The sequence below is a fragment of the Rhinopithecus roxellana genome, chromosome 12 (assembly GCF_007565055.1).
Source record: "Rhinopithecus roxellana isolate Shanxi Qingling chromosome 12, ASM756505v1, whole genome shotgun sequence".
Lineage (NCBI taxonomy): Eukaryota > Metazoa > Chordata > Mammalia > Primates > Cercopithecidae > Rhinopithecus > Rhinopithecus roxellana.
Genome location: NC_044560.1, coordinates 66,492,712 through 66,517,104, shown reverse-complemented (window position 1 = coordinate 66,517,104; position 24,393 = coordinate 66,492,712). Strand labels below are relative to the sequence as shown.

At 36.3% G+C, this 24,393-nt stretch overlaps 2 protein-coding genes across 2 annotated transcripts in view; one reads left to right on the top strand and one right to left on the bottom strand.

Annotated features, from left to right (window-relative positions):
- CTBS (chitobiase) overlaps window positions 1–1,752 on the top strand; it is a 44,931-nt gene extending 43,179 nt beyond the window's left edge. Inside the window, exon 7 of the mRNA XM_010382540.2 lies at window positions 1,471–1,752. Within this exon, the coding sequence (XP_010380842.1) occupies window positions 1,471–1,509 (39 nt within the window). The 3' untranslated portion in view covers window positions 1,510–1,752. The remainder of the gene's footprint in view (window positions 1–1,470) is intronic.
- SPATA1 (spermatogenesis associated 1) overlaps window positions 1–24,393 on the bottom strand; it is a 47,110-nt gene that overhangs the window by 22,526 nt on the left and 191 nt on the right. Inside the window, exons 2-6 of the mRNA XM_010382541.1 lie at window positions 14,739–14,912; window positions 10,298–10,404; window positions 8,431–8,548; window positions 5,164–5,217; window positions 4,837–5,068 (exon numbers count right to left, since the gene is read on the bottom strand). Coding sequence (XP_010380843.1) covers window positions 4,837–5,068; window positions 5,164–5,217; window positions 8,431–8,548; window positions 10,298–10,404; window positions 14,739–14,840 — 613 coding nt within the window. The 5' untranslated portion in view covers window positions 14,841–14,912. The remainder of the gene's footprint in view (window positions 1–4,836; window positions 5,069–5,163; window positions 5,218–8,430; window positions 8,549–10,297; window positions 10,405–14,738; window positions 14,913–24,393) is intronic.

Sequence of the window (24,393 nt, the reverse complement as noted above, 5' to 3'; positions counted from 1 at the left end):
CTGAACTAACCCCAACATTAAGTAAATCCTGAAAGCTTCATTCATATCACGATCTATGAGAAGGAGGCCTTCTGGAGATAGGCACTAAACAATCTCCATGGCCATACACTGTAGCCCTGGGTTTGAAGAGTTCTCTATGCCATCTTAAGAAGGTTAGGCTTGGCCAGGCGTGGTGGCTCAGGCCTGTAATCCTAGCACTTTGGCAGGCCGAGATGGGCGGACTGCCTGTCCCAGGCCAGCGGATTGCCTGAGCTCAGGAGTTCAAGACCGGCCTGGTCAACATGGTGAAACCCTGTCTCTACTAAAATACAAAAATATCAGCCAGGCGTGGCGGCGTGTGCCTGTAGTCCCAGCTATTCAGGAGGCTGAGGCAGGAGAATCGCTTGAACCCAGGAGGCAGAAGTTGCGGTGAGGCGAGATTGTGCCACTGCACTCAAGTTGGGGGGACAGAGCGAGGCTCCGTCTCCAAAAAAAAAAAAGAAGTTTAGGCTTCAGTCAGGCGCAGTGGTTCACGCCTGTAATCCTAACACTTTGGGAGGCTGAGGCGGGCGGATCACCTGAGGTCAGGAGTTTGAGACCAGCCTAGCCAACGTGGAGAAATCCCGTCTCTACTAAACATACAAAAATTAGCTGGGTGTGGTGGCAGGCACCTGTAATCCCAGCTATCAAGAGGCTGAGGCAGGAGAATTGCCGGAACCCGGGAGGCGGAGGTTGCAGTTAGCCAAGATCGCGCCACTGCACTCCAGCCTGGCAACAGAGCGAGACTCCCTCTTAAAACAAAAACAAAAACATATTACCTACATTCTCCCCAAACTTTATTATTTATTATAAATTTCTTCTCTAAAATGTCATGTTTCTGAAGGGATAGCATCTGTTATCATTTTTGTACCATTACAGTCACTGTCTAAGAACACAGTAATTGATTACATATTTACTCATTGCTATGTTAAGACAGTTATTAATTTTCAACAAATATTTATTCAGGACTGTGGTCTAGGCACTGTGTTTGACTCTGAGTAAGTAGCAATAAATCCTTGTCCTCAAAGAGTTTATACTATTTATAAAAATTTTTAAAAACTGGATTTCTTTCCAACAAAATGACAAACCACAGAGGAAATAAAAGTTCAAACCAAAACTATTGAAAAAATTATTTATATTTGTTTGTGTGGCGATTTACAGATACAAAGCAGTTTCACATATGATATCCAATTTTGAACCTCACAATAAAGAATAATAATACTGAATGGGAAATCACCCTGTCAGATATATAAAAAATATTAATGTCAGTACTAGTTCAGAAGATGGATAAAGTCTGAAAGTGGTCTTGTATGTATAAGAATATAGATATGAATATATATATATATTTATATATATAGTGTGGTAAAGGTGCCATTTGAAATCAGATATTTTGGGATAACTGGAAATGCATTTGGAAGAAATCTATACTACCTCATTCTTTATTTTTTCCAGAATGTGGAGCAGAGAAACAAGAAGACAGAAAATATATGACATAATGGCAAGATTATGGTTCAACAGGAACTTTTAGACATTGCTGCTGGGTACTATCGCTTTGGAAAACACATGGATGTTTAGTGAAGTTGAACATGTACATGAACATTAACAACAAACAATGCCAATTCTCTTGCACATGCACATTTAGGACTTGTGTACAAAAATGTACATAACAGGATATTTGTAATAGTCCCAAGCTGCAAACAAACCAAATGTTCATCAGCCATAGAATAGACAAATTGTAATGTAAATAAATTGTATGAATATAAAATGGAATAGCACAACAATGAAAATAAATAGTGTTACATGTGACGGTATGGTTGACTCTTACAATGTTGAGTTTCTCTTACTCAAGTTCAAAATGATATACATAAATAAAATTCAAAACAGACATAACTGAACTATATTATCAAGGGATATATATCTCAGTTGTAAAACTACAAGGAATTCCTATGATCAAAAGAATCATAGAGTAAAAAGATAAACCACAAATTAAAGTTAAGAAAATAATTCAAAATAAGTACTACCACCAGAGATAAAGAGAAACATTACATGAAATAGGGGTCAATTTATCAAGAAGACATAATAATGCTAAATATGCATGCACCTAATAACAGAGCTTCAAAATACAGAAAGCAAAAGAAAAACAAGAAAACGATTACCACAAATATCAAAGTAGTAGTTATCTCTACTGGAGAAGGAAGAAGTATGACCAGAGAAAAACACACAAGGTTGGAAGGTCTAGGAACAATGACAATACTACATTACCTTAGAAACAGCAGTTAAACTTCTAAAAATAATAATAGGACAAATGCACGAAACTGCATTTAGAAAAGTGTTGCTCTGGCCTGGAGCAGTGGCTCACGCCTGTAATCCTAACACTTTGAGAGGCCACGGTGGGTGGATTACCTGAGGTCAGGAGTTTGAGACCACCCTGGCCAAGATGGTGAAACCCCATCTCTACTAAAAATGCAAAAATTAGCTGGACATGTTGGTGTGCACCTGTAGTCCCATGTATTAGGGAGGCTAAGGCAGAAAATTTGCTTGAACCTGGGAGTGAGAGCTTGCAGCAAGCCGAGACTGTGCCACTGCACTCCAGCCTAGGCAAAGAGCGAGACTCCATCTCAAAAAGAAAAAAAAGCCGGGCACGGTGGCTCAAGCCTGTAATCCCAGCACTTTGGGAGGCCGAGACGGGCGGATCACGAGGTCAGGAGATCGAGACCATCCTGGCTAACACGGTGAAACCCTGTCTCTACTAAAAAAATACAAAAAACTAGCCGGGCGCGGTGGTGGGCGCCTGTAGTCCCAGCTACTTGGGAGGCTCAGGCAGGAGAATGGCGTAAACCCGGGAGGCAGAGCTTGCAGTGAGCTAAGATCCGGCCACTGCACTCCAGCCCGGGCAATAGAGCGAGACTCCGTCTCAAAAAAAAAAAAAAAAAAAAAAAAAAAAAAAAAAAAAAGAAAAAAAAATGTTGCTTTGCACTATACATGATAACAGAAACATTAATAAAGGGTTGGGGAAGTAAATTATGACATAGGGAATTCTATGATGACATAGATCTATATTTATTGATATGAAATGTTTATATTTTAAAATAAAAAAGGCTTTAAGAGTCTATGTGTCTTCATTTTTGAAAAATAAAAACATTATTTATATACAAGAACTAAAAAATAACTGGAAGAATATACATCAGAATTCTAAGTAGTAGTAATCTCTGAGTAGTAAAATTATTGTCAGTCTTTATTTTCTTCTTTACATTTATTAGTAAAAGTATACTTTATACTTATTTTCTTCCTTATACTTACTGATGTTTCTAGAACTTTTAAAATTGAACTGTCCTCTCATTTAAAGCATATAAATAAAGTTGACTATAGTCTAAGAATCAGTAGGAAAAAAATTAGTTTAACTTTTAACTTTTTTACCATATTACATTAAAAAATAAACTGTGAAGGAAAAGCAGATATACTAAACATTTACAAATGAAATGCATCCCCCAGATGTTGACTAAAGACATCTATTAAAGCTGTACAATATAGTAGTTCTTAATCAGTTACATTTCTTGTATTCTAAATTTATGCTAAACCCAACAATGTTCCAAAGTTAGTACTTGCTTTCATCTTAGGCGCATTTAATATTTACTGTTTATTACTTGACACCAGTTAGATGCTCAGTGAGTTTAATTTTAATTTTAATTTTTCTTTTTTTGAGACAGAGTCTCGCTCTGTCACCCAGGCTGGAGTGTAGTGACGCTATCTCGGCTCACTGCAAGCTCCGCCTCCTGGGTTCACGCCATTCTCCTGCCTCAGCCTCCTCAGTAGCTGGTACTACAGGCACCTGCCACCATGCCGGGCAAATTTTTTGTATTTTTAGTAGAGACGGGGTTTCACAATGTTATCCAGGATGGTCTCGATCTCCTGACCTCGTGATCTGCCCGCCTCGGCCTCCCAAAGTGCTGGGATTACAGGAGTGAGCCACCACGCCCAGCCTGAGTTTAATTTTTATGTAAACATTTTAAATTACCTACCTTTTTTTTTTTTTGAGACAGGGTCTCTTTCTGTCACCCAGGCTGGAGGCTGATAGTGCGATCTCAGCTCACTGCAACCTCCCCCTCCCTGGCTTAAGCAATCCTCCCACCTCAGTCTCCTGAGTAACTGGGACTACAGGCATGTGCCACCAGACCTGGCTAACTTTTCAATTTTTATAGAGACAGGGTCTTGCCATGTTGCCCAAGCTGGTCTCAAACTCCTGGGCTCAAGTGATCCACCTACCTTGGCCTCCTAAAGTGCTTATTACAGGTATAAGCCACCACTCCTGGCCCCTATCACTTTTGAAGAATCAAATTATTAGTAATTATTAGTAAATTGATAGGTGTAATCAGATAAAAATTTTAACATTATTTGAAATACATGTTCCCCAACATTAAAGTTTTGTTTTTGTCGTTGTGTTGGTTTGATACTGTTTTCCTGACCCTTCTGGTCTCTGAGTCATATCAAAGTTTTACGCAGTCATCTTTCCTTTCTCTTCCCCTGTAGCTTTACTTTTATCTAAAACTACTTTATTAAAAAAGAAGTAAAGGTGGTAATGTTCATTTAAGTGCTGTAACTATTTTGATTTTGTTTTTATTTTAACATAGTACTTAAATTGTTTTCTTTTCCTCCCATCTGGCAAAATTATTTTTTTAGAAATCCCCAAGTGGAATTGTAGCTTTCTTTTTATACTGCCTATATTTGTAAGGCTAGGTTTGCTCAGGGTTTGCTTACAGACTTACTGCTAAAATGTACTATAATAGCCTCTTTCTTTTTCCCATTCCAATTTAAAATCACCTTCTTCCTGATTCTTGTTAGGAAGCTCTTTCAAAGTGTTTTCTAACAAACTGGGATCTCTTCCAAGTTCCTCCTTGAACAAAGTTACACTAATTGGTCTGTGGATTGTTCCATCAGCCTCATTAACACCATTATTAGTCTGCCGCTCATCTAAAATAACTGTTGATGATGGTGAATAAACATTTCCTAAATGGTCCATTATAGGAAGCAAATATAATTCTGGTTGAAGAGCCTAAAACATATAGGAAATTTTAAAAGTTAGTTTGTAATTAAAAGCAGTGCTGTAAGTTAAAAATTAGCATAAGTTTAAAATGTCACATTACATACATATGGAGGAGCAAATGATTTGAGTTTCAGTTCTGATTCCTGCTTTTCCTTCACCTAGAAGTAAGTAATGAGAAAAAATTAAAACTGTTGCTACATTTTTTTCAATTATTTTAACCTCTACTTTTTTTGCAGAAGGCATGTATTTGTGGCAAATATAAAAATCAAATTTAAAAGCTAGTAACTACTGCTAGATTCTAGAAATGAAGAATATAATGTTACTTTTATTCACTGTATCAAACATAAGTTCTATGTCATTTATTAATAATAACTATGCCTATCACTTACATGGACTTACTATGTCCCTGGCACTATTCTAAGTGCTTGACACTTAGTAAAGATTGTATACCTAGGAAATTTCCAGGTTGGGATTCAAAACCAGGTCATCTGACCCTAGAATCCAACTTAGTAAACTTTATTTTATTTCCTACATATTCAACCCATAGAGTTCATTTGTTATTTATTTATTTATTTATTTATTTATTTAACAAATATTGGGGGACTGGGTGTGGTGGCTCACGCCTGTAATCCCAGCACTTTGGGAGGCCAAGGAGGGCAGATCACTTGAGGTCAGGAGTTCGAGGCCAGCCTGGCCAACATGGGGAAACCCCATCTCTACTAAAAATACAAAAATCATCCAGGTGTGGTGGCTCCCCCAATTACTCGGGAAGCTGAGGCAGAAGAATCGCTTGAACCTGGGAGGTGGAGGCTGCAGTGAGCTGAGAGTGCACCACTGCACTCCAGACTGGGCAACAGAGGGAAACTCTGTCTCAAAAACAAAACAAAACACAAATATTGAGGGCATACTATCTGTCAGGCAGTGTTCTACATGGTATGGATACAATGATAAATAAGGCAAAATCTCTGCTTTCATGGAGCTTATGGTCTACTTGGGAAAGCAGATATTAAATAATTAAATAAACCCAGTTTAGGATGGTGATACATGTTTTATGAAAAGAAAATAGAGTGATGTAATAAAGAGTAACTTGAAGAAACAATGTCTGAAAACTAGTTGGTCAGGGAAGGCCTTTCAGAAAAGATAATACTTGAGCTAAGTCCTGAATTATGAAAAGAAACAGCCAGCTATCTGAAAATCAGGGAGAAATGATTTCTAGGCAAGTGCAACGACCAAAAATCAGAAATGAGTCTGCTATATTTGAGAACCAAAGGAATATTTTCATAGCTGAAGTATGAAACCAAGGAGAAAATGGTCATAGATGAAATTTGAGAGGCAGCTTGTTCCTTAGGCCCTCATTATCTCTTGCCTGAACCACTGTACAACTTTCTTACTGAAATTCTTGCCTCCTCACTTCAATCCATCCTTCTCAGTGAGGCCCAATTAATTTTACTGAAGACTCTGATCATGTCACTCTTAGTCAAAAACTCTGTGGTTTCAAGAAAAAATCCAAACTACAAATCTGGCATTTGAGAACTTCAACAAACGACTTTATAACTTGCACCCCACTATTTCCTTTCATGTAGTCAATGCTCCACTAAAAACAGTGCCATTTATTATTTCTGAGTTGTCTGCATTTCTACTTCTGTGCTTATCCTATTTGCTCTGTTCAGAAAGCTTTTCTCACCCTTCATCTTTGCAAGAACAAATATTTTTCTTTTAGGATCCAAATTGAAATATTGCTTCTTCCTCAAAGTTTTCTACCTCCCCCTTCCCCTGCTGGAAGTAATCTCCTTTTCTTCTGAATATATAAAATATGATATTTTATTTATTTATTTTATGTATTTTAATCTTCATCACTACACTGAGCACTCTGAGGGCAAGATCTGGATCTAGTTCTTTTCTAGTTTTGTATATAGAAAAACATTAATAAATATTTGTTTAAAATAATAAAATATTACAAGGATTTTAGAAATTGACCTCAATTACTTAGAAAGTCCCTTCCAATCTGGGATTCTATGATTGATATTTTGTACATATACGTATCATGAAAAAGAACAAAAAATTATGAGAATTGTTACTTTTCTTCCCTGTTTGAGGAAAGCTAACTTACTGATCAGTAAATTAATATTAATATGCCAAAAGTTATACTAAATAGAATTCTGATGACCAAAACCTCTTCAAATTTAGCTACTGATCCCAAGAATCTCACACAGCAAATTATAGTAGTACTTTGGAAGAAAATGCCTATTTTTTCCATTATCATTCATGATTTAATTTGTTAAGTGAACATTTAAACACCTCTAGTGCAAAGCACCTTGTTAGGCACTGGTTATAAATACAATGGTGAATAAAATGAAGTCCCTCCCCACAAGGAACTATAATCTAATGGTAGAGTTAGATGTTAAGCAAATATTCACATAAACACATAATAATGATATAATCTGTTAATGAGAGTGAAATAAGAATATGCTGCATTTTAAAGAGTTTAAATATAGAAAATCTTAAGGAAATAAAATTTATATAAATATGAGAGACCAGAAACTTTGAGATCTGATGGCTTGTTAGATTTGAAACTTAAGCTAGGAATACTTTCTACTTATTCTGCCCACTAAGTCATAGAAACTACAAATAAGAGTGTTCAGTAAATAATAGTTGACACTAGTCAGGGATGGTGGCTCACACTTGTAATCCCAGCACTTTGGGAAGCTGAGGCAGGCAGATCACCTGAAGTCAGGAGTTCGAGACCAGCCTGCCCAACATGGTGAAACTCTGTCTCTACTAAAAATACAAAATTTAGCTGGGTGTGGTGTCACGCGCCTGTACTCCCAGCTACTCGGGAGGCAGGAGAATTGCTTGAACCTGGGAGGTGGAGGTTGCAATGAACCAAGATTGCACTACAGCACTCTAGCCAGGGCAACAGAGCAAGACTCCATCTAAAAAAATAAAAAAATAATAAAAAAAAAAGTTGACACCAAAAAAATATGTTGGAGCCATATCATTTCCACATTAAATGAGTCTAGTTGTGGCGCAAGCAATGAGAACCCCATTTTTTTCCCCAGAACTCAAGTACTTGCTTAAAACACTTAAAAACTTTCATTTAAATTTAAGAACTTATATGATCACATTTTAAATTGGTATTTCTCTGCTTTGCAAGGAAATTCACACACACAAAACCCATCATTTTCATGCCCAATAACATGCCTATGCAACCTATCTTTGTTGATCTGTATGTTTAATGATATTTCCATTTCATTTTGATTGACATTACATATCTAATAATATCTTAAGAAGCTGAGTTGATAAGCATTTAAGAAATATAATTTGAGAAGGTATGGTCTTTCTCAATAAGAAAGAAAAAAAAGAAAACTTACCACAGCTAAATTATTTCCAATGCATTTCAGAAATAAAAATTTTTCTGCAATAGCATCTTCACCCAGGAATTCACCAAGATGCTCCCTCAGGGCACGTAAAGTAAGTTGAGGAGATACTCTGAAATATCATAAAATTGCCTTATAATATAAAATGAAATAGATTTTGGATATACTAATGATTCAATAAGTTTAGTCAGCTATCTCAAACACAAAGGTTGATTTAATGTGTCAGATATAGCTTAACATATTATGTTTCTACACTGCTGGTATTTTGTAGGTCTTCCATAAATATCTCTTAAAATAAATAATTAGAAGTCTGCCTTTAAAATTATGCAAATAAACATTGTTTATAAATGTTTTGTACTGAAAAAGAAAATGACTGTCTCTTTGCTAATCTACTTCCAAATTTTATTGTTAAAATTTGCTGTGGAATAGATGTACTTTTATATATACATTAATGAATGATTTAGCCACAGATATTTATTTTGGAAGTTTGGTAGCAGTAGCTAGTGCTTAAAAATTTTTTTAATAATCTAACACTGTCAGATTCCACATCTTTGTTTATTAGGGATACTTTGCTCCTGAATACCTAAAATTTAAAGCCATCACTTATGCTATCATCTGAGCTCTTATTTTTCTAGGACCTTATGAGAAATATTAGATAATTCATTCAATCAACATATATTTGTTGAGCATCTATTATGTGTCAGACATTGTTCCAAGGGATGGGAATATGGCAGTCAACAAAACAAAAATCTCTGCCCTTATGGACTTTATAATCCAGTGGTGGGATAGAAAAATTAATGAAGTAAATAAGTAAAAAAATGTAATCTATAAGACACTACTAAGTACTACAGAGAAAAATAAGGCAGGGAAGGGAGAAAGGGACTGTACAAATGATTTAAAATACAATGATTAGAGAATATCCACACAAAAAGGTAATATGTGAGTAAAGACCTGAAGGAAATGGGAGAGCATATGGTTAGGGCAGAAAACTCATTCTAGACAAAAGGAACAGAAAGTAGAAGGGTCCTGGGGTAGGGCTATGTGTTACAGAACAGAAAGGAGGCTGATGTGGTTGAAGAAAGTGATGATGAAGATTAGGAAGAGAGGTGTGCTAAAGGGGTAACAACAGGCAGTTAGATCACATAGTGTTATGTGTCTTTTTGTGAATGTGAAAATACACATCTACATACATATAAACACATGTTCTTTGTTTATATTTTTAAACAGTTTAGAGAAAGAGGCATTGTAGATATATTGCTTTAACTATTATTCTCAGATCTTCAGATCTTCAGCAGTCCTTCCTTCCTTCCTTCCTTCCTTCCTTCCTTCCTTCCTTCCTTCCTTCCTTCCTTCCTTCCTTCCTTCCTTCCTTCCTTTCTTCCTTCCTCTTTCTCTCTCCCTCTTTCTCTTTCCCTCTTTCCCTCTCTCTCTCTCTTTTTTTTTTTTTGGCAGAGTCTCACTCTGTTGCCCAGACCGGAGTGCAGTGGTGCAATCATGGCTCACTGCAGCCTTGACTTCTGGGCCTCAAAGCAATCCTCCCACTTTAGCCTCTTGAGTAGTTTAGCAGATTTTTAATTTTAGATAACTTCTCTCTTAATTCACTTTGTGTATGACCATAATAATACACAGGTTATATACTGTTTTCTGGGTGGTAGTATTATGGCCAAGTGAGCTATTCTTACAGAACTAATTTAACTGTTACATAGCACTACATATTGATAGTATTAAGTCAGGAAATGGATCTATCACGTGGACAAAATATTTTTCACTTATACTTTTTAAATTTCCAAAAAGCATTTTTCTCTGAAGAAAGAAAGATTCTTCTTTCAGGCATATTGTTACATGACTACACAACACTTGCCTTAGAAATCCAGCTGAAATGAATTTGTTAACAACTTCTGTTGAAATGGTATTTAGCTTATAGTTCCATGATCCTTCAGGGACATAAAAAACATGAAGTTCCACCAACTGAATAAATTGAGAAGAACATCGGTTAAAATACTTTTAAAGTGAAAAAAAATCAACTGATGTTCTATAGAATTAAGTTTAATAAACACAACAGAAAAAAATGGAATACATATATCCCTATGAACAAACAAAAAACAAAATGAACTAAAAATTTGTTCTTAAGTTGGCCACTTGGCATTTGGAGTACATTTTCCCTTGGCAACAATGTTATAGATGTGGCTATGAGATTATCTCAACATCTTTGGCATATGGTGCTTTTTCTGTGGTCTGCAGTAAGAATCCTAGGGCACCAAGACTAGTTTTCTTAACATCAACCTTTACCTCACCTCACTTGCCACCTACTCAGTTCCACTGGGTGAACTTGTGGAATCTTTATCCTTTGTATATTTTCTCCCTATTACAGTTCTGATGATTGCTAGCCCTCAGCAATTCCCCAGAATTCCAGGAAGAACCTATTCCTGACCAATGAGAAAGGAACGATTGTTCTTACTTTGGGCATGTCTGTGTGTCTGTGCTTCTATGTAAGTATCCACTTTTCCACTGATGTTTTGTTATGACCTTGATTAGAGTCCTTCTATTTAAAAAAAATTCATATAACCACAACAGAAACAGAACGATTGCAAATGTAGTCTTATCTTTTAATCAAATTAAGTTTGATACTCCCTGCATATTAAAAGTCAAAGCATTTCAATGAATATTCTTGAATGCAATATTAAATATCTGAGAAACCTTTAAAAGTTTGAATATGGCCTACTGTTTTTCTTTTTTTTTCTTTTTTTTTTTGATTTTTACTTTTGCTTTGTGGCCTACTGTTAATATTAGTAATTTTATAGGAGATAAAAATGGTTCTTGAGCATAAGGTTTTCTTCAAGTTGTTTTTATAAATCAAGAAAATTACTTCTATGCTTTTGATGATGAAATATTAACTAAAAATTTAAAATGTTTGTATAGATCTGATAGTGAAGTTTTCTGTATGTTGCATTTTGAACACTAGAGCACTTAAAAGATTATCCCCTCACTATACTATTGAATATTTGCAAAACCTTAAGAATTTGAAGTAAATATGACCTTATCTTTATATAAATATATTAATATTTTACAGGGGGAAACTCTCTCGAACTAAATATTTATATACATGTTTCTTAAAAAATACATTTTAATGTTTTTTTCCAGAACAATAAAGTAGTTGAAAAAATATTTTAAAATTTTAAAGTACATATTAAATCTGACAATATTATTTTAAGGTTAAATATTCTATTTACACTCACACCCTGATTTATTATAATCTTACTTTCCTGGCTTTAATGGAAGCTGCTCATCAATAATATTTTCATTAAAACCATTAGCTATTTTAAAAATACATTACAAGGTGTATATATATATATACACATATATATATGGGGGCATATACTTTTTCTTTTGCCCCAGGTTTCAAAATGATTAGGGATGGCACTGTTGGATTCTGTCTCTTATTTAAAATATTGGTATCTTGTTCATCATGGATTTTTTTTGCATTAATTTTACTAAAACAATTTTTTGGTAGCCCCTTAAATTTTTCATCTATGGCAAGTACCTCATTTGCCTCAGACTAGTCCTGGCTTTGTGAGAAATACAGCCAATAAACAATAAATACTGCCTTCTAAGAAGTAAAATTTAAAAAAAGTTTTTTAAATTAAAAAAACAATAAACACAAAACACTAATAGATAATATAGATATTATAAAGTGGTAGCTACTAGGAAAAAATAAGTAGGGCGGGGTAAAGAAGAATGGGAAGATATGGGATGGAGAAGTTTTCAGTTTTAAATAGTCAGGATAGGTCTCATGGAAGAGGTGATATCGGAGTAAAGACCTAAGGGAAAAGAAGGAATTAGCCAAGTGAAGATCTAGATGGAAAGAGTTTCAGAAAGAGATAAAATAAAGGTATTAAGGTGAGAGCATATCAGTATGATTGAAGCAGAGAGAGTAGGGGAGAGAGTAGTAGAAGATAAGTTCAGAAAAATAAGGAGGTAGAGGGGAAACATATAGCGCCTTCTGAGCCATTTTCACCTACAAAATGGGAAGCTAATGCATAGTTTTAAGAGAAACATTAAGATCTGACATATATTTTTATTTAATAGGAAAAATTTTAAACATACATATAAATAGAGTAATTCTCTCTCTCCGAATAAAATATTCAAAGTAAATCAGACATCGCAACACTATATCCCTAAATTATTTGGCATCCATATTCTAAAAATAAGAACCTCTGTAACATAATCACAGTTTCATTTTCACATCTAAAAAATTAAAATTCCTTAATGTCAATTAATATCCAGTCCGTATTTAAATTTTCCCAATTGTCCTTGAAATATTTTCTTAACCTGGAATTCAAACAAAGATCACACAATGCATTTGGTTGTTATGTCTTTTAAAACTTTCATCTTGAAGAGCTCCCAAACCTATTTTTTGCTTTTTATTTTTAACATGGCATTGACTTTTTAAAAGATACTGAGCCAGTTGTCTTATAGAATGTTCTACATTCTGAATATACTTCATTATCTCTAAGGTGTCATTTAACTTGTTTCTCCAACCTCTCTTATCTCCTGTAAACAGTTAACTATACAGCCTTCAAGTGACACAGGGGCAATAATATTTTATAACTGGTGTCCTGTATTTTATATTGCATTATATCAGGATATACATAATGCTTTACTTAATTAGTTGAGTGATGGGGATCATAGCTAGAACAGACTATAAGAGGCAAGAAAAGGGAACTTGTTATGAAGCTACTGGAATAATTAGAGTGTGAGACAATGGTGACTCATGTGCTAGCAGTAAAGGTTATTAAAAAGCAGTCAGATTTTGTATGTATTTAAAAGTTAGAGTCAATCAATTGGAAGTGGAGTTTAAGAGTCAAGTAGAAGAGTCAGAGTCAATCTATTGGAAGTGGAGTTTGAAAGAAGAGTCAAGGAGAAGACTCAAGTATGCAAGAAGAATCAAGTATGACTCCAAGGCATTTGGCCTCAGATACTGAAAGGATAGATTTAACCTTTCAGTATCTGAAATGGCAAAAGTCATGGGTAGTGCAAGTTTTAGGGAAGGGAAAAAAAATCCAGTTTCAGACATATTAAGATGAGATATCTATTGGCCATCCAAGTGGAGATGTCAGTTAGTCAGCTGAATATAGGCCTATGTGAATCTGGAATTTGGGAAAGAGGACTGAGATAAGGCTATAAATTTGGAAATCCTTGGCATAAAGTTGGTATTTAAATCTATTAGACTAGATGAGATCACCAAGGAATGAGTGTAGGCAGAGAAGAGAACAAAGAGCTGAACCCTGATGTATTTCAAAATTAAGAGGTCACTAAGAAGATGAAGGCCCAGTAAAGATGACTGAGAATGAACAACCAGGGAGGTAAGAAGAAAACAAACATAAAAGAGCTGAACCTTGATGTATTCACAAATTAAGAGGTCAGGAGGAAGATGAAGGCCCAGTAAAGATGACTGAGAATGAACAACCAGGGAGGTAAGAAGAAAACAAACATAATATGTATGCTAGAAGCCTAGTGAAGCCTATGTCAAGGAAGAGAAAGTGATTAATGGTGTCAGCTGTTATGCACACATAGATCAAGAATGTTTAGGATCAGAATTAACCAACAGATTTAGTAATGAAAGGGTGAATTTAATGAGAACAGTTTTGGTGGAATAATGGAGATGAAATCTTGATTGCACTTGGTTTAAGAGAAAATAGAGAGAAGGTATTGGGGGTCTAAGATGGTATGACATACTTGTTTAGAAGAGTGAAAGAGTGAATTAATGAGTCGCAGATAGTAAGACTGCCCACCAGAAAAGATTCCATTTGAAATTCATGGTCATGAATTTAAAGTGAGAATGGTACTTATGATGGTATACATTTTTTTGTCTAGCCATGTTCAGCTGCTCAGGTGTAGGTACAGAACAGGTGGAGAAAAGCATTAACCACGTTTGTTGTTTTGCCAAGCAGCACAATGAAGTGACAGAGGGGCAAGGAGTCAAAAGTATGTGCAAAGGAGTGATCATGACTGCTCTATGGAACTTAAGCTAGATATGGAGGGTACCACCTTCAACCATACAATTGAGAAATAGTAAAAAAGGTGATAGAATCAATGCATTGGGGATCCCAATATGGTTGGGGTAGAGGAAGTGAGTTAGCGACACGAGAAGTATAACCAGGCAATGGGATATATGAAGTTGGGATCATGGTGGAGTCAATATCTAATACTTTATATAATTTATGTTTTTGCTTTTATAAAACTTTTCAAAAACAATGATAAGCAAGTCTTTCTTATATTTTAGTATAAAAAGATTTTCTTACCTCTGATGAGGAAGGTCGACTTGGATTGAGCGACATATTTACTAATGTCTGAATGGGATAATTATCAATTGGAATTTTGTTTCTTTTTTTATCTTTCTTCATTTGAGTGGTATTAAATAAAAATTGTAATAGTTTTTTTTTGGCTTAAGATAGCATTCCACTCATTTCTGGTCTCTGATTTGTTCAAGAAATAAAAAGGAAAACACAAAAACATTAAATAAACTAAAAATGAAAACTTAGAAATATATATAATCTTTATTATTCTAACTCTAAAGGACATATTACTAGTAAATAGGACTGTGTAATGAAATGAGTATAAATCTATACAACTAAGTAACGTGACAAATTACATTATAATGGACTTGTGACCAGGACATACTTTACTATTCTAAATAATTCATCTTTTCTTGGTCAAAAATTAAGGTTAAATAGATAGCATTTTACATGAAGTAGAAATACACATTTGGAAGTAGAAAGACAGAATTTATGATACTTGGTTAGGATCAACGACAAATTCTAAGCATGCCTAAAGTTTTAATTAGCCTTTGGGCTAGTTAAAATGGCTATAGAATGATGAAAACTGTTTTACCATATACATTTCTTCCTGGGTTTTGATGCCTCAATAATAAAAAACATGAACAATCATTCCAGATGAAAATGCCAGTCTTTATATATATCAGGCTTCATTTGTGTATTATTTCCTGTGTTTTTCCTCAGGATTTATGGCAGTTTACAAGAATGTATGATACAATTAAAAATATATAATGTATATAAGAAAAAATAAAAAATAAGGTAGCTGAATTATTACTCTAAAAGGAATTATCAAAGCAGGATAATCCTTAAGGATACACTAATCATATCAACACAAGAGCTGAAGCTTTTCCAGATTTCAAAGCATTGCTCTTCCTTGATTTATGTTAAAATAAGGATTTATCTCCAACAAAACTTAAAATTCCTCTGATCTGGTACTGATTGTAGCTCTACAAAACCCTAACAAATACCACTAATTGTTTTAATGGTATCAAAATTAAAAGATTATCTCCTGAAATATAGCATCTCCTTAAATTAGTTTTACATATTACTTTCCATATTTCTTATAATAATTAAAACTTAGAATGTGATTTGTCATTTTGACCATGTCAAACGCTATTTTAAGTACACATTAGTACTTTAAGAAAGTATTTATATATCTATACAAAAACTCTGTATGCCACTGTATTAATATTAGCCTCTATTATGAACCTAAGTGAAAGATGACTCAGATACATATATGGTCACTTCATTATTAGATAATAATTAGTTAATAATCTATAATAATTATAGTATAAAGACATTCATTGATTCACTGGTATGCAAGTTAGTAGGCTAAAAGTTTTAATTTGTTACATATTAAAATTTGATATTTTAATTCAGAATAATTTTTTTTTCTTTTTTTTTGAGACAGAGTCTTCCTGTGTCACCCAGGCTGGAGTGCAGTGGCGCACTCTTGGCTCACTGCAGCCTCTGCCTCCCAGGTTCAAGTGATTCTCCTGCCTCAGCTTCCCAAGTAGCTGAGATGACAGTCGTGTGCCACCACTTCCAGTTAATTTTTGCATTTTTAATAGAGACAGGTTTTCACCATGTTGGCCAGGCAGGTCTCGAACTCCTGATCTCAAGTGATCTGCCCGTCTCGGCCTCCGGAAGTGCTGGGATTACGGGCATGAGCCACCAATGTGCCCATCCCAGAACAAATTTTTAATTAAACAAACTCAAGATAGATCAGTCAAGACCTGCTTTATTGTTGTCCTGAGGTAAACCTATACAGGACCCCACTATACATGTTGAGTATCCATAATTTTAAAATCTGAAATCTGGAATGCTCCAAAATCTGAAACTTTTTGAATGATGACATAATGCTCCAAAGAAATGCTCATTGGAGCATTTTGGACTTTGGATTAGGATTGTTTAACCGACATAATGCAAATATCCCAAAATTTGAAAAAATCTGAAATCTGAAACATTTCTGACACCAAACGTTTTGGATAAGGGATACTCAACCTATAGTATCCCTTCTAAAGTAATGGCAAAGAAGCCATGTTTGGGATTTTAAGAACTCCCTTTATCATTTCTGATGTGACCAATGCTGGAGACCAAATCCTGGGCTGACCAGAAACAAACAAAATGTTCTGCTGTAAAAAGATGAGCCCTTGGGAATTAGACCTGGGAAAAGAGCTCAAGATTCAAGCGTTAGTAGACATTACTAAGACGAATATAGAAAAGAGAGCCGGGTGTGGTGGCTCATGCCTATAATCCCAGCACTTTGGGAGGCCAAGAGGGGCGGATTGCCTGAGGTCAGGAATTTGAGACCAGTCTGGCCAACATGGTGAAACCCTGTCTCTACTAAAAATACAAAAAAAAAAAAAAAAAAAAAATTAGCTGGGCGTGGTGGCATGCGCCTGTAATCCCATCTACTCCAGAGGCTGAGGCAGGGGAATTGCTTGACCCAGGGAAGGTTGCAGTGAGCCAAGATCGTGCCATTGCACTCTAACCTGGGCGACAGAGTGACTCCATCTCAAAAAAAAAAAAAAGAATACAGAAAAGTCATGAGGCAGTATCATAGTATCACAGCCATGAGGCAAGCCTATGTTACGGGAAAGCTATACTTATCTATAAAGAGATAGAAAAAGATAAAGCATAGAAAAAATGACTGAGTTAACTGGTAGTGAGAAGCAAACTGAGGAAGTAACATAGCTGATTCATGTTTATAACTAAGCACTAGAGAGGAATCAAGAAGTCTTGGGGCTGAAGTATCTAGCCTTGGATCTACTTCCAGTTTGGCTTATTAGCGTGACAGTTTCTGTTTCGGGATTTACAAGGGATATGTGCCTCCACTGCTGCTCTATGTTGATCTTTACAATAATCTCCTCATTGCTTGTGCTAACTTGAGTAAGCCTTTGCTATTGAAACTACGAGAGGCTAATTAAAACTTTAGGCATGCTTGGCTGGCGCGGTGGCTCACGCCTGTAATCCCAGTACTTTGGGAGGCCGAAGCAGGCAGATCACCTGTGGTCGGGAGTTCGAGACCAGCCTGACCAACATGGAGAAACCCCATCTCTACTAAAAATACAAAATTAGCTGAGCGTGGTGGCGCATGTCTGTAATCTCAGCTACTCCAGAGACTGAGGCAGGAGAATCGCTTGAACCCGGGAGACAGAGGTTGCATGAGTCGAGATTGCACCATTGCACTCTAGCCTGGGCAACAAGAGCGAAACTCCGTAACAACAAAACAAAACAAAACCAAAAAAACTTTAGTCATGCTTAGAATTTGTAGTTGATCCTAACCAAATCATATACTAAATCCTAACATATAATATGTGGGATTTTCACATTTGTTACCTGTTACTAATTAGCTAATGAACAAAATGATGCCAACAATTCAAATGAAAGGAGACTGGTATCTCAATAACCGAAAATAAAGTGACTATTAAGTTCCTGTCTAATCTTTCATTTACTGCAGTAATTTTGCTTTACAACTCTACTGCCAGGAATGGAAAATCAATTTTATCTTGCATGCTAATTCCCATCAACTGGTACTGACTATCTAGAAGTGAATTACTAAGTAGGATCCCAAGGCTACATCTCAGAATTACCATAGTCAACTATGGGTTTGAGAAGGAGTAACTCTTGGTGGATGTATAACCTATCTGCCATCTCTGATCTAGTCCCTCCTTTCAAAATATCTACCCATCGTGTTTTCTCTGCACTTTTCCAAAATGATTTTCAGTGTCAGTAGCAGAGCTGAAAATCAAGGTTAAGAACTTCTGATACTTATTCAGTTTCTAGAAATAAGGATTCTAGTAATTTTTATTTCCTGTTTGATAATACGGCATACAAAGATTGCTCGACGTACTTTAGAAAATCCTAAATGCTGACATGGGCTATGTTTAAATATATCAATAAAGTAGAATCTCACACAAGGTAATCAGATTGATTGGGAGCCAGAAAAGCAGATTTCTGGTCCCTCATAACCTATAAAACCATTCACTGGTCGGAATGTCAGTTTCTTAGTGGTAAGTGACTTGAACTCTTCAAAATCCTTTGCAGCTCTAAAATGTTTTGATTACTTGATTGCTCAGGGAATGCAACAAGTGAAAGGGAAACTTACATTCTGGAATAAAAAAATCAGAATACAGTTAACTTTATGACAGATGATGGGAGTATTTTTTCACATAATTCCTGATTCTTAAATCACCAAGGCATGAAGTCTATCTGATCAGGATAGATTCAGGTTATGTATATGTCCTGGGAGTTCTGCTTTATTTGGTTCCTGGTTAAGCTGTAAATAAAATTCTAATCAATTTAAAGGGTAACCTGTCTTAGGTAAATAGATTAAAATGCCTGAAATGAGGCTGGGTGCGGTGGCTCATGCCTATAATCCGAGGGCTTTGGGAGGCTGAGGCGGGTGGATCACCTGAGGTCAGGAGTTTGAGACCAGCCTGACCCACATGGTGAACTCCGTCTCTAGTAAAAACACAAAATTAGTTGGGCATGGTGGCGCATGCCTGTAATCTCAGCTACTCGGGAGGCTGAGGCAGGAAACTTGCTTGAACCCAGGAGGCAGAGGTTGCGGTGAAGCTGAAACGCCATTGCACTCTAGCCTAGGCAACAACAGCAAAACTCCATCTCGGAAAAAAAAAAAAAAGAAAAAACAAAAAAAGCCTGAAATGCCTGAGGGCACTCCAGAATCCACAAGCATTTATAGTAGTTAGACTTGTGGAACCAATTGAGGAATGAGGTTTGTTTTCTAGACAGGTCCTAGTGTAGACAAAATGGCATTCTTGTCTTGATTTGAAACCTTCTCAGGATATATAAGGACATTTTAGAGTGGGGGAGGGTCTCCCAGAGAGTAACAGAATGATATAGGGTTAGAATCTATGTTGGAAAAGGAATTATAGTTAGGTTTCTTTTACTTTGTAATTTTTATGGGCATGTAGTAGGTGTATATATTTATGAGTACACGAAATATTTTGATACAGGCATACAACGTGTGAAAATCACATCAGGGTAAACAGGGTATCTATGACCTCAAGCATTTATCCTTTCTTTGTGTTACAAAAAATCAAATTATACTCTTATTTTAAAATGTATAATTATTGTTAACTATAATCACCCTTTTGTGCTATCAAATACTAGATTTTATTCACTTTATCTAACTTAATATTTCTGTACCCATTAACCATCTCCAGTTCCCAACCTACTACTCTTCCCAGCCTCTGGTAACCATCATTCTACTATCTCCATGAGTTCAATTGTTTTATGTTTTACTGCCAAATAAGTGAGAATATGTGAAGTTTGTGTTTCTGCACCTGGTTTTTTCACTTAACATAATGACCTCCAGTTCTATCCATGTGGTTGCAAATGAGATAATCTCATTCTTTTTTATGGCAGAATGGTACTCCATTGTTTATTTGTACCACATTTTCTTTACTCATTCATCTGTTGATAGACACTTAGGCTGCTTTTAAATCTTGGCTATTGTGAATAGTGCTGCAGTAAACAAGGGAGTGCAGATACCTCGATATACTGGTTTCTTTTCTTTTGGGTCTATAGCTAGCGGTGGGATTCCTGGGACATACTGAAGCTCTATTTTTAGTTTTTTTGAGAAACCTCCAAGTTGGTCTCCATAGTGGTGGTACTAATTTACATTCTCACCAACAGTGTACAAGGGTTCCCTTTTCTCCATATCCTCACCAGCATTTGTTATTGTCTATCTTTTGCATAAAAGCCACTTTGAGGAGAGATGATATTTCATTGTAGTTTTGATTTGCATTTCTCCTGATGATCAGTGATGTTGGAACACCTTTTCATATACCTGTTCGCCATTTGTAAGTCTTCTTTTGAAAAGTGTTTATTCAGCATTTTTGCCCATTTTTAAAGTGGATTATTAGATTTTTTTTCCTATATAGTTGAGCTCCTTATATATTCTGGTTATAAATCCTTTATCAGATGAATAGTTTGCAAATATTTCTTCCCATTCTGTGACTTGTCTCTTCACTTTGCTGATTGTTTCCTTTGTAGTGCAGAAGGTTTTCATTTTTATTTTTTATTTTTCTGAGACAGGGCTTCTCTGTTGCCCATGCTGGAATGCAGCGGCATGATCATAGCTCACTGCAGCCTTGACCTCTGCGGGTTACCAAGTAGCTGGGATCACAGGTACATGCCACCATGCCCAGCTACTTTTTGTATTTTTGTAAAGATGCGGTTTTGGCTTTGCCATGTTGCCCAGGCTGTTATCAAACTCCTGGGTTCAAGCAACCCACCTGTTTCAGCCTCTCAAAGTGCTGGGATTACAAGCATAAGCCACCATGCCTGGTCCTGTGCAGGTTTTTAACTTGATGTAATCCCATTTGTTCATTTTTGCTTTGGTTGCCTGTGCTTGTAGGGCATTATTCAAAAAATCTTTACCCAATCCAATGTACTGGAAAGTTTCTCCAATGTTTTCTTTTCCTTTTTTGAGAGCTGGAGTCTCACTCTGTCGCCCAGGCTGGAGTGCAATGGCATGATCTCAGCTTACTGCAATCTCTGCCTCCTGGATTCAAGTGATTCTCTTGCCTCAGCTTCCCAAGTAGCTGCGACTACAGGCGTGCGCCACTCTGCCCAGCTAATTTTTGTATTCTTAGTAGAGACAGGGTTTCACTATATGTTGGTCAGGCTGGCCTGAAACTCCTGACCTCAAGTGATCCATCTGCCTTGGCCTCCCAAAGTGCTGGGATTACAGGTGTGAGCCACCATGCCCCACCCCCAATGTTTTCTTATAGTAGTTTCATGGTTTGAGGTCTTAGATTTAAGTCTTTAACCCATTTTGATTTGATTTTGGTATATGAGGAGAGAGATCCAGTTTCATTCTTCTAATATGGATATTCAGTTTTCCCAGCACCATTTATTGAAGGGACTGTCCTTTCTCCAATGTATGTTCTTGACACCTTTGTAAAAAACGAGTTCATTGCAGGTGAATGAATTTGTTTCTGGGTTCTCTAGTCTGTTCTACTAGTCTGTGTGTCTGTTTTTATGCCAGTTACCATGCTGTTTTGGTTACTATAGCTCTGTTGTGTAATTTGAGGTCAGGTAACATGATTCCTCCATTTTTATTTTTTGCTCAGGGTAACTTTGGTGACTCTGGGTCTTTTACGGTTCTGTGTAAGTTTTACGATTTTTAAAAATACTTCTGTGAAGAATGTCATGGGTATTTTGATAGAGATTGCATTGAATCTGTAGATTGCTTTGGGTATTAGAGACATTTTAACTATATTGAATCTTCCAATACATGAACATGGAGTATTTATGGTTTTCATTGTAGAGATCTTTAACTTCCTTGGTTACTTCCTAAGTATTTTATTTGCAGCTACTGTATATATTTTTTTCTCCAAACTTCAATTTCCTTAGCCATTATAAAAACAGTATAAGCTCATTCTTTCAGAAAGAAGTCAGAATTGTGAAATCCCCCTTTGAAGAGATTCAGTTTTTAGTTAAACTACAAAGTAAGGCATGTGAATCTTATTTATTCAAATTCTGAATTTAGACCTAGTGAACTAAAGAACTTAGGGTATTAATTGAATAAGGTGAAGATCTCAGGTAAATTTAAACTGACAGTGCTCTGCTGACAAAACATAAAATGACAGATTACTTGGTTGTCTTTTCTTGCCATTTATTTCTACAAGAATCTTCTTGGTGACAAATTGTTTTTACAACAGGCCAGTCTTCAACCAACTGAACGGTGAGCATCTATGTCTGTACAGTTAGTAACATGTTTGAAATGTTTTAGATCATTGCGGAAGGTCAAAGGACATCTCCTAAACAAAAATTTAAGAGATACAGATAGTTCATAAACTATATTTACTGGTAATCACTTCAGATGCAACTGAACTTAAAGTTATCTCAATGGTTTTTTTTTTTTTTTTTTTTTTTTTTTGAGACGGAGTCTCGCTCTGTCGCCAGGCTGGAGTGCAGTGGCGCCATGTCGGCTCACTGCAACCTCTGCCTCCCAGGTTCAAGCGATTCTCCTGCATCAAGCCTCCTGGGTAGCTGGGACTACAGGCGTGTGTCACCACGCCCGGCTAATTTTAGTATTTTTTAGTAGAGACGAGGTTTCACCACGCCGGCCAGGATGGTCTCGATCTCCATCTCGTGATCCGCCTGCCTCCGCCTGCTAAAGTGCTGGGATTACAGGCGTGAGCCACCGCACCCGGCCTCAATGGTTTTTTTTTTCTTTTGTATCCTAAATAGAATCTTTAAACACACGCTACAAACAATAATATCTAGTGTTTGAGACAGCAGTCCAGTCTGTGGTTTCCCAATGCAGCAGTTAATAAAAAAGCAATAAATTTTTTTTTTCTGAAACTGTTTTGGCCTAAAACACTTTATTCCTCAACCAGTCTCCCTCACAGAAGTAATTATTGGACCATATATTCCCTAAAATCTCTTCCAGCATTAACATTCCACGGTTCTAAGAGTTCAGTGATATATTTTACAACTACTGTAAAATAGATCATTCTTTAATAAAGATACTTGTGTTTAATCTTACAAACCTGTAAAGTGTGAATGACGTTTTAGCATTACACAGTCAACAAAGCACCAAAGGTAAAATAATTATAACACCTTTTGGGAAAAGACAATATTTATTGAGATAGCTTTCATATTCTTTTTATATATAATGTCATTTCATTCTGAAAAACAACTCTACGAAGCTTTATAATTTATTTTGAAATAAGGAAAAAAAGCCTCAGTAATTTAAGTAGCTTGCCCAAGAATACCATAAGTAGCAGAGCCAGAATTCAAACCCTGGTTTTAACCCCAATCATTAATTACATCCGTACGAATTAAGTAAGATGCTAAACTTACACGATGTACATTTTTGCAAACTGATATAAACTGTTGAGCAAGTAATTTAGATTTTGTTGACCAGAGCAATTACATATGCTTCTCTAATAAAAAATTTGAAATCCATTAATGATGAAATTATTCACATTAATGGAAAACATCAGCGCATTCGGGGACTGACTACCCCAAAAGAAATAGGAAACATCTGCCCTTAGTGCTGTGACATCACACACACATTTCCATGGATGAAGGAAAGACACACTGACTGGCTGGCTGAGCCTATTTTGTTTGGTTAGATCCTACCCTCTCTCCTAAAAACTCCTTTGGGACTCAATTTCAAGCAGGAGGTAATAAATTACAACGGAAATACTAAAACACAAACTTTCCGGACACCAAAACAAGTTTTATTTTAAAAAGTACAATAAGCGTTAATTCTCCAGAGTAAATGGGTAACAGAGTAGACAGGTGTAATCTTCAGCAAGCACCTTGGCTTCTTCACAATCTCCTTCAGAAAAAACCAATTCAAGAGCTAAGAAGCCAGTAAAGTCAAACCTCGAGAAGGTCCTTTCTCCAGCGAATCAGCGCCCCTGTTCCCCGCCCGCCCGGCTCCGCTGGGTAGGCGACAGCGACCTCCGCACCTTCCCTCCGCCTCGTGTCAGCCAGACTGGGGGTTGGGGGTGGAACTGAGAATGCCTGTTGGCCAAACTCGGGTCACAAAGAGACACGCCTGTACGGCGTGGCGGGGGTGTGCGGGTGACTCACGCCGGGTGCACAGTAGCTCCTACGCCTCGGCGGGCAT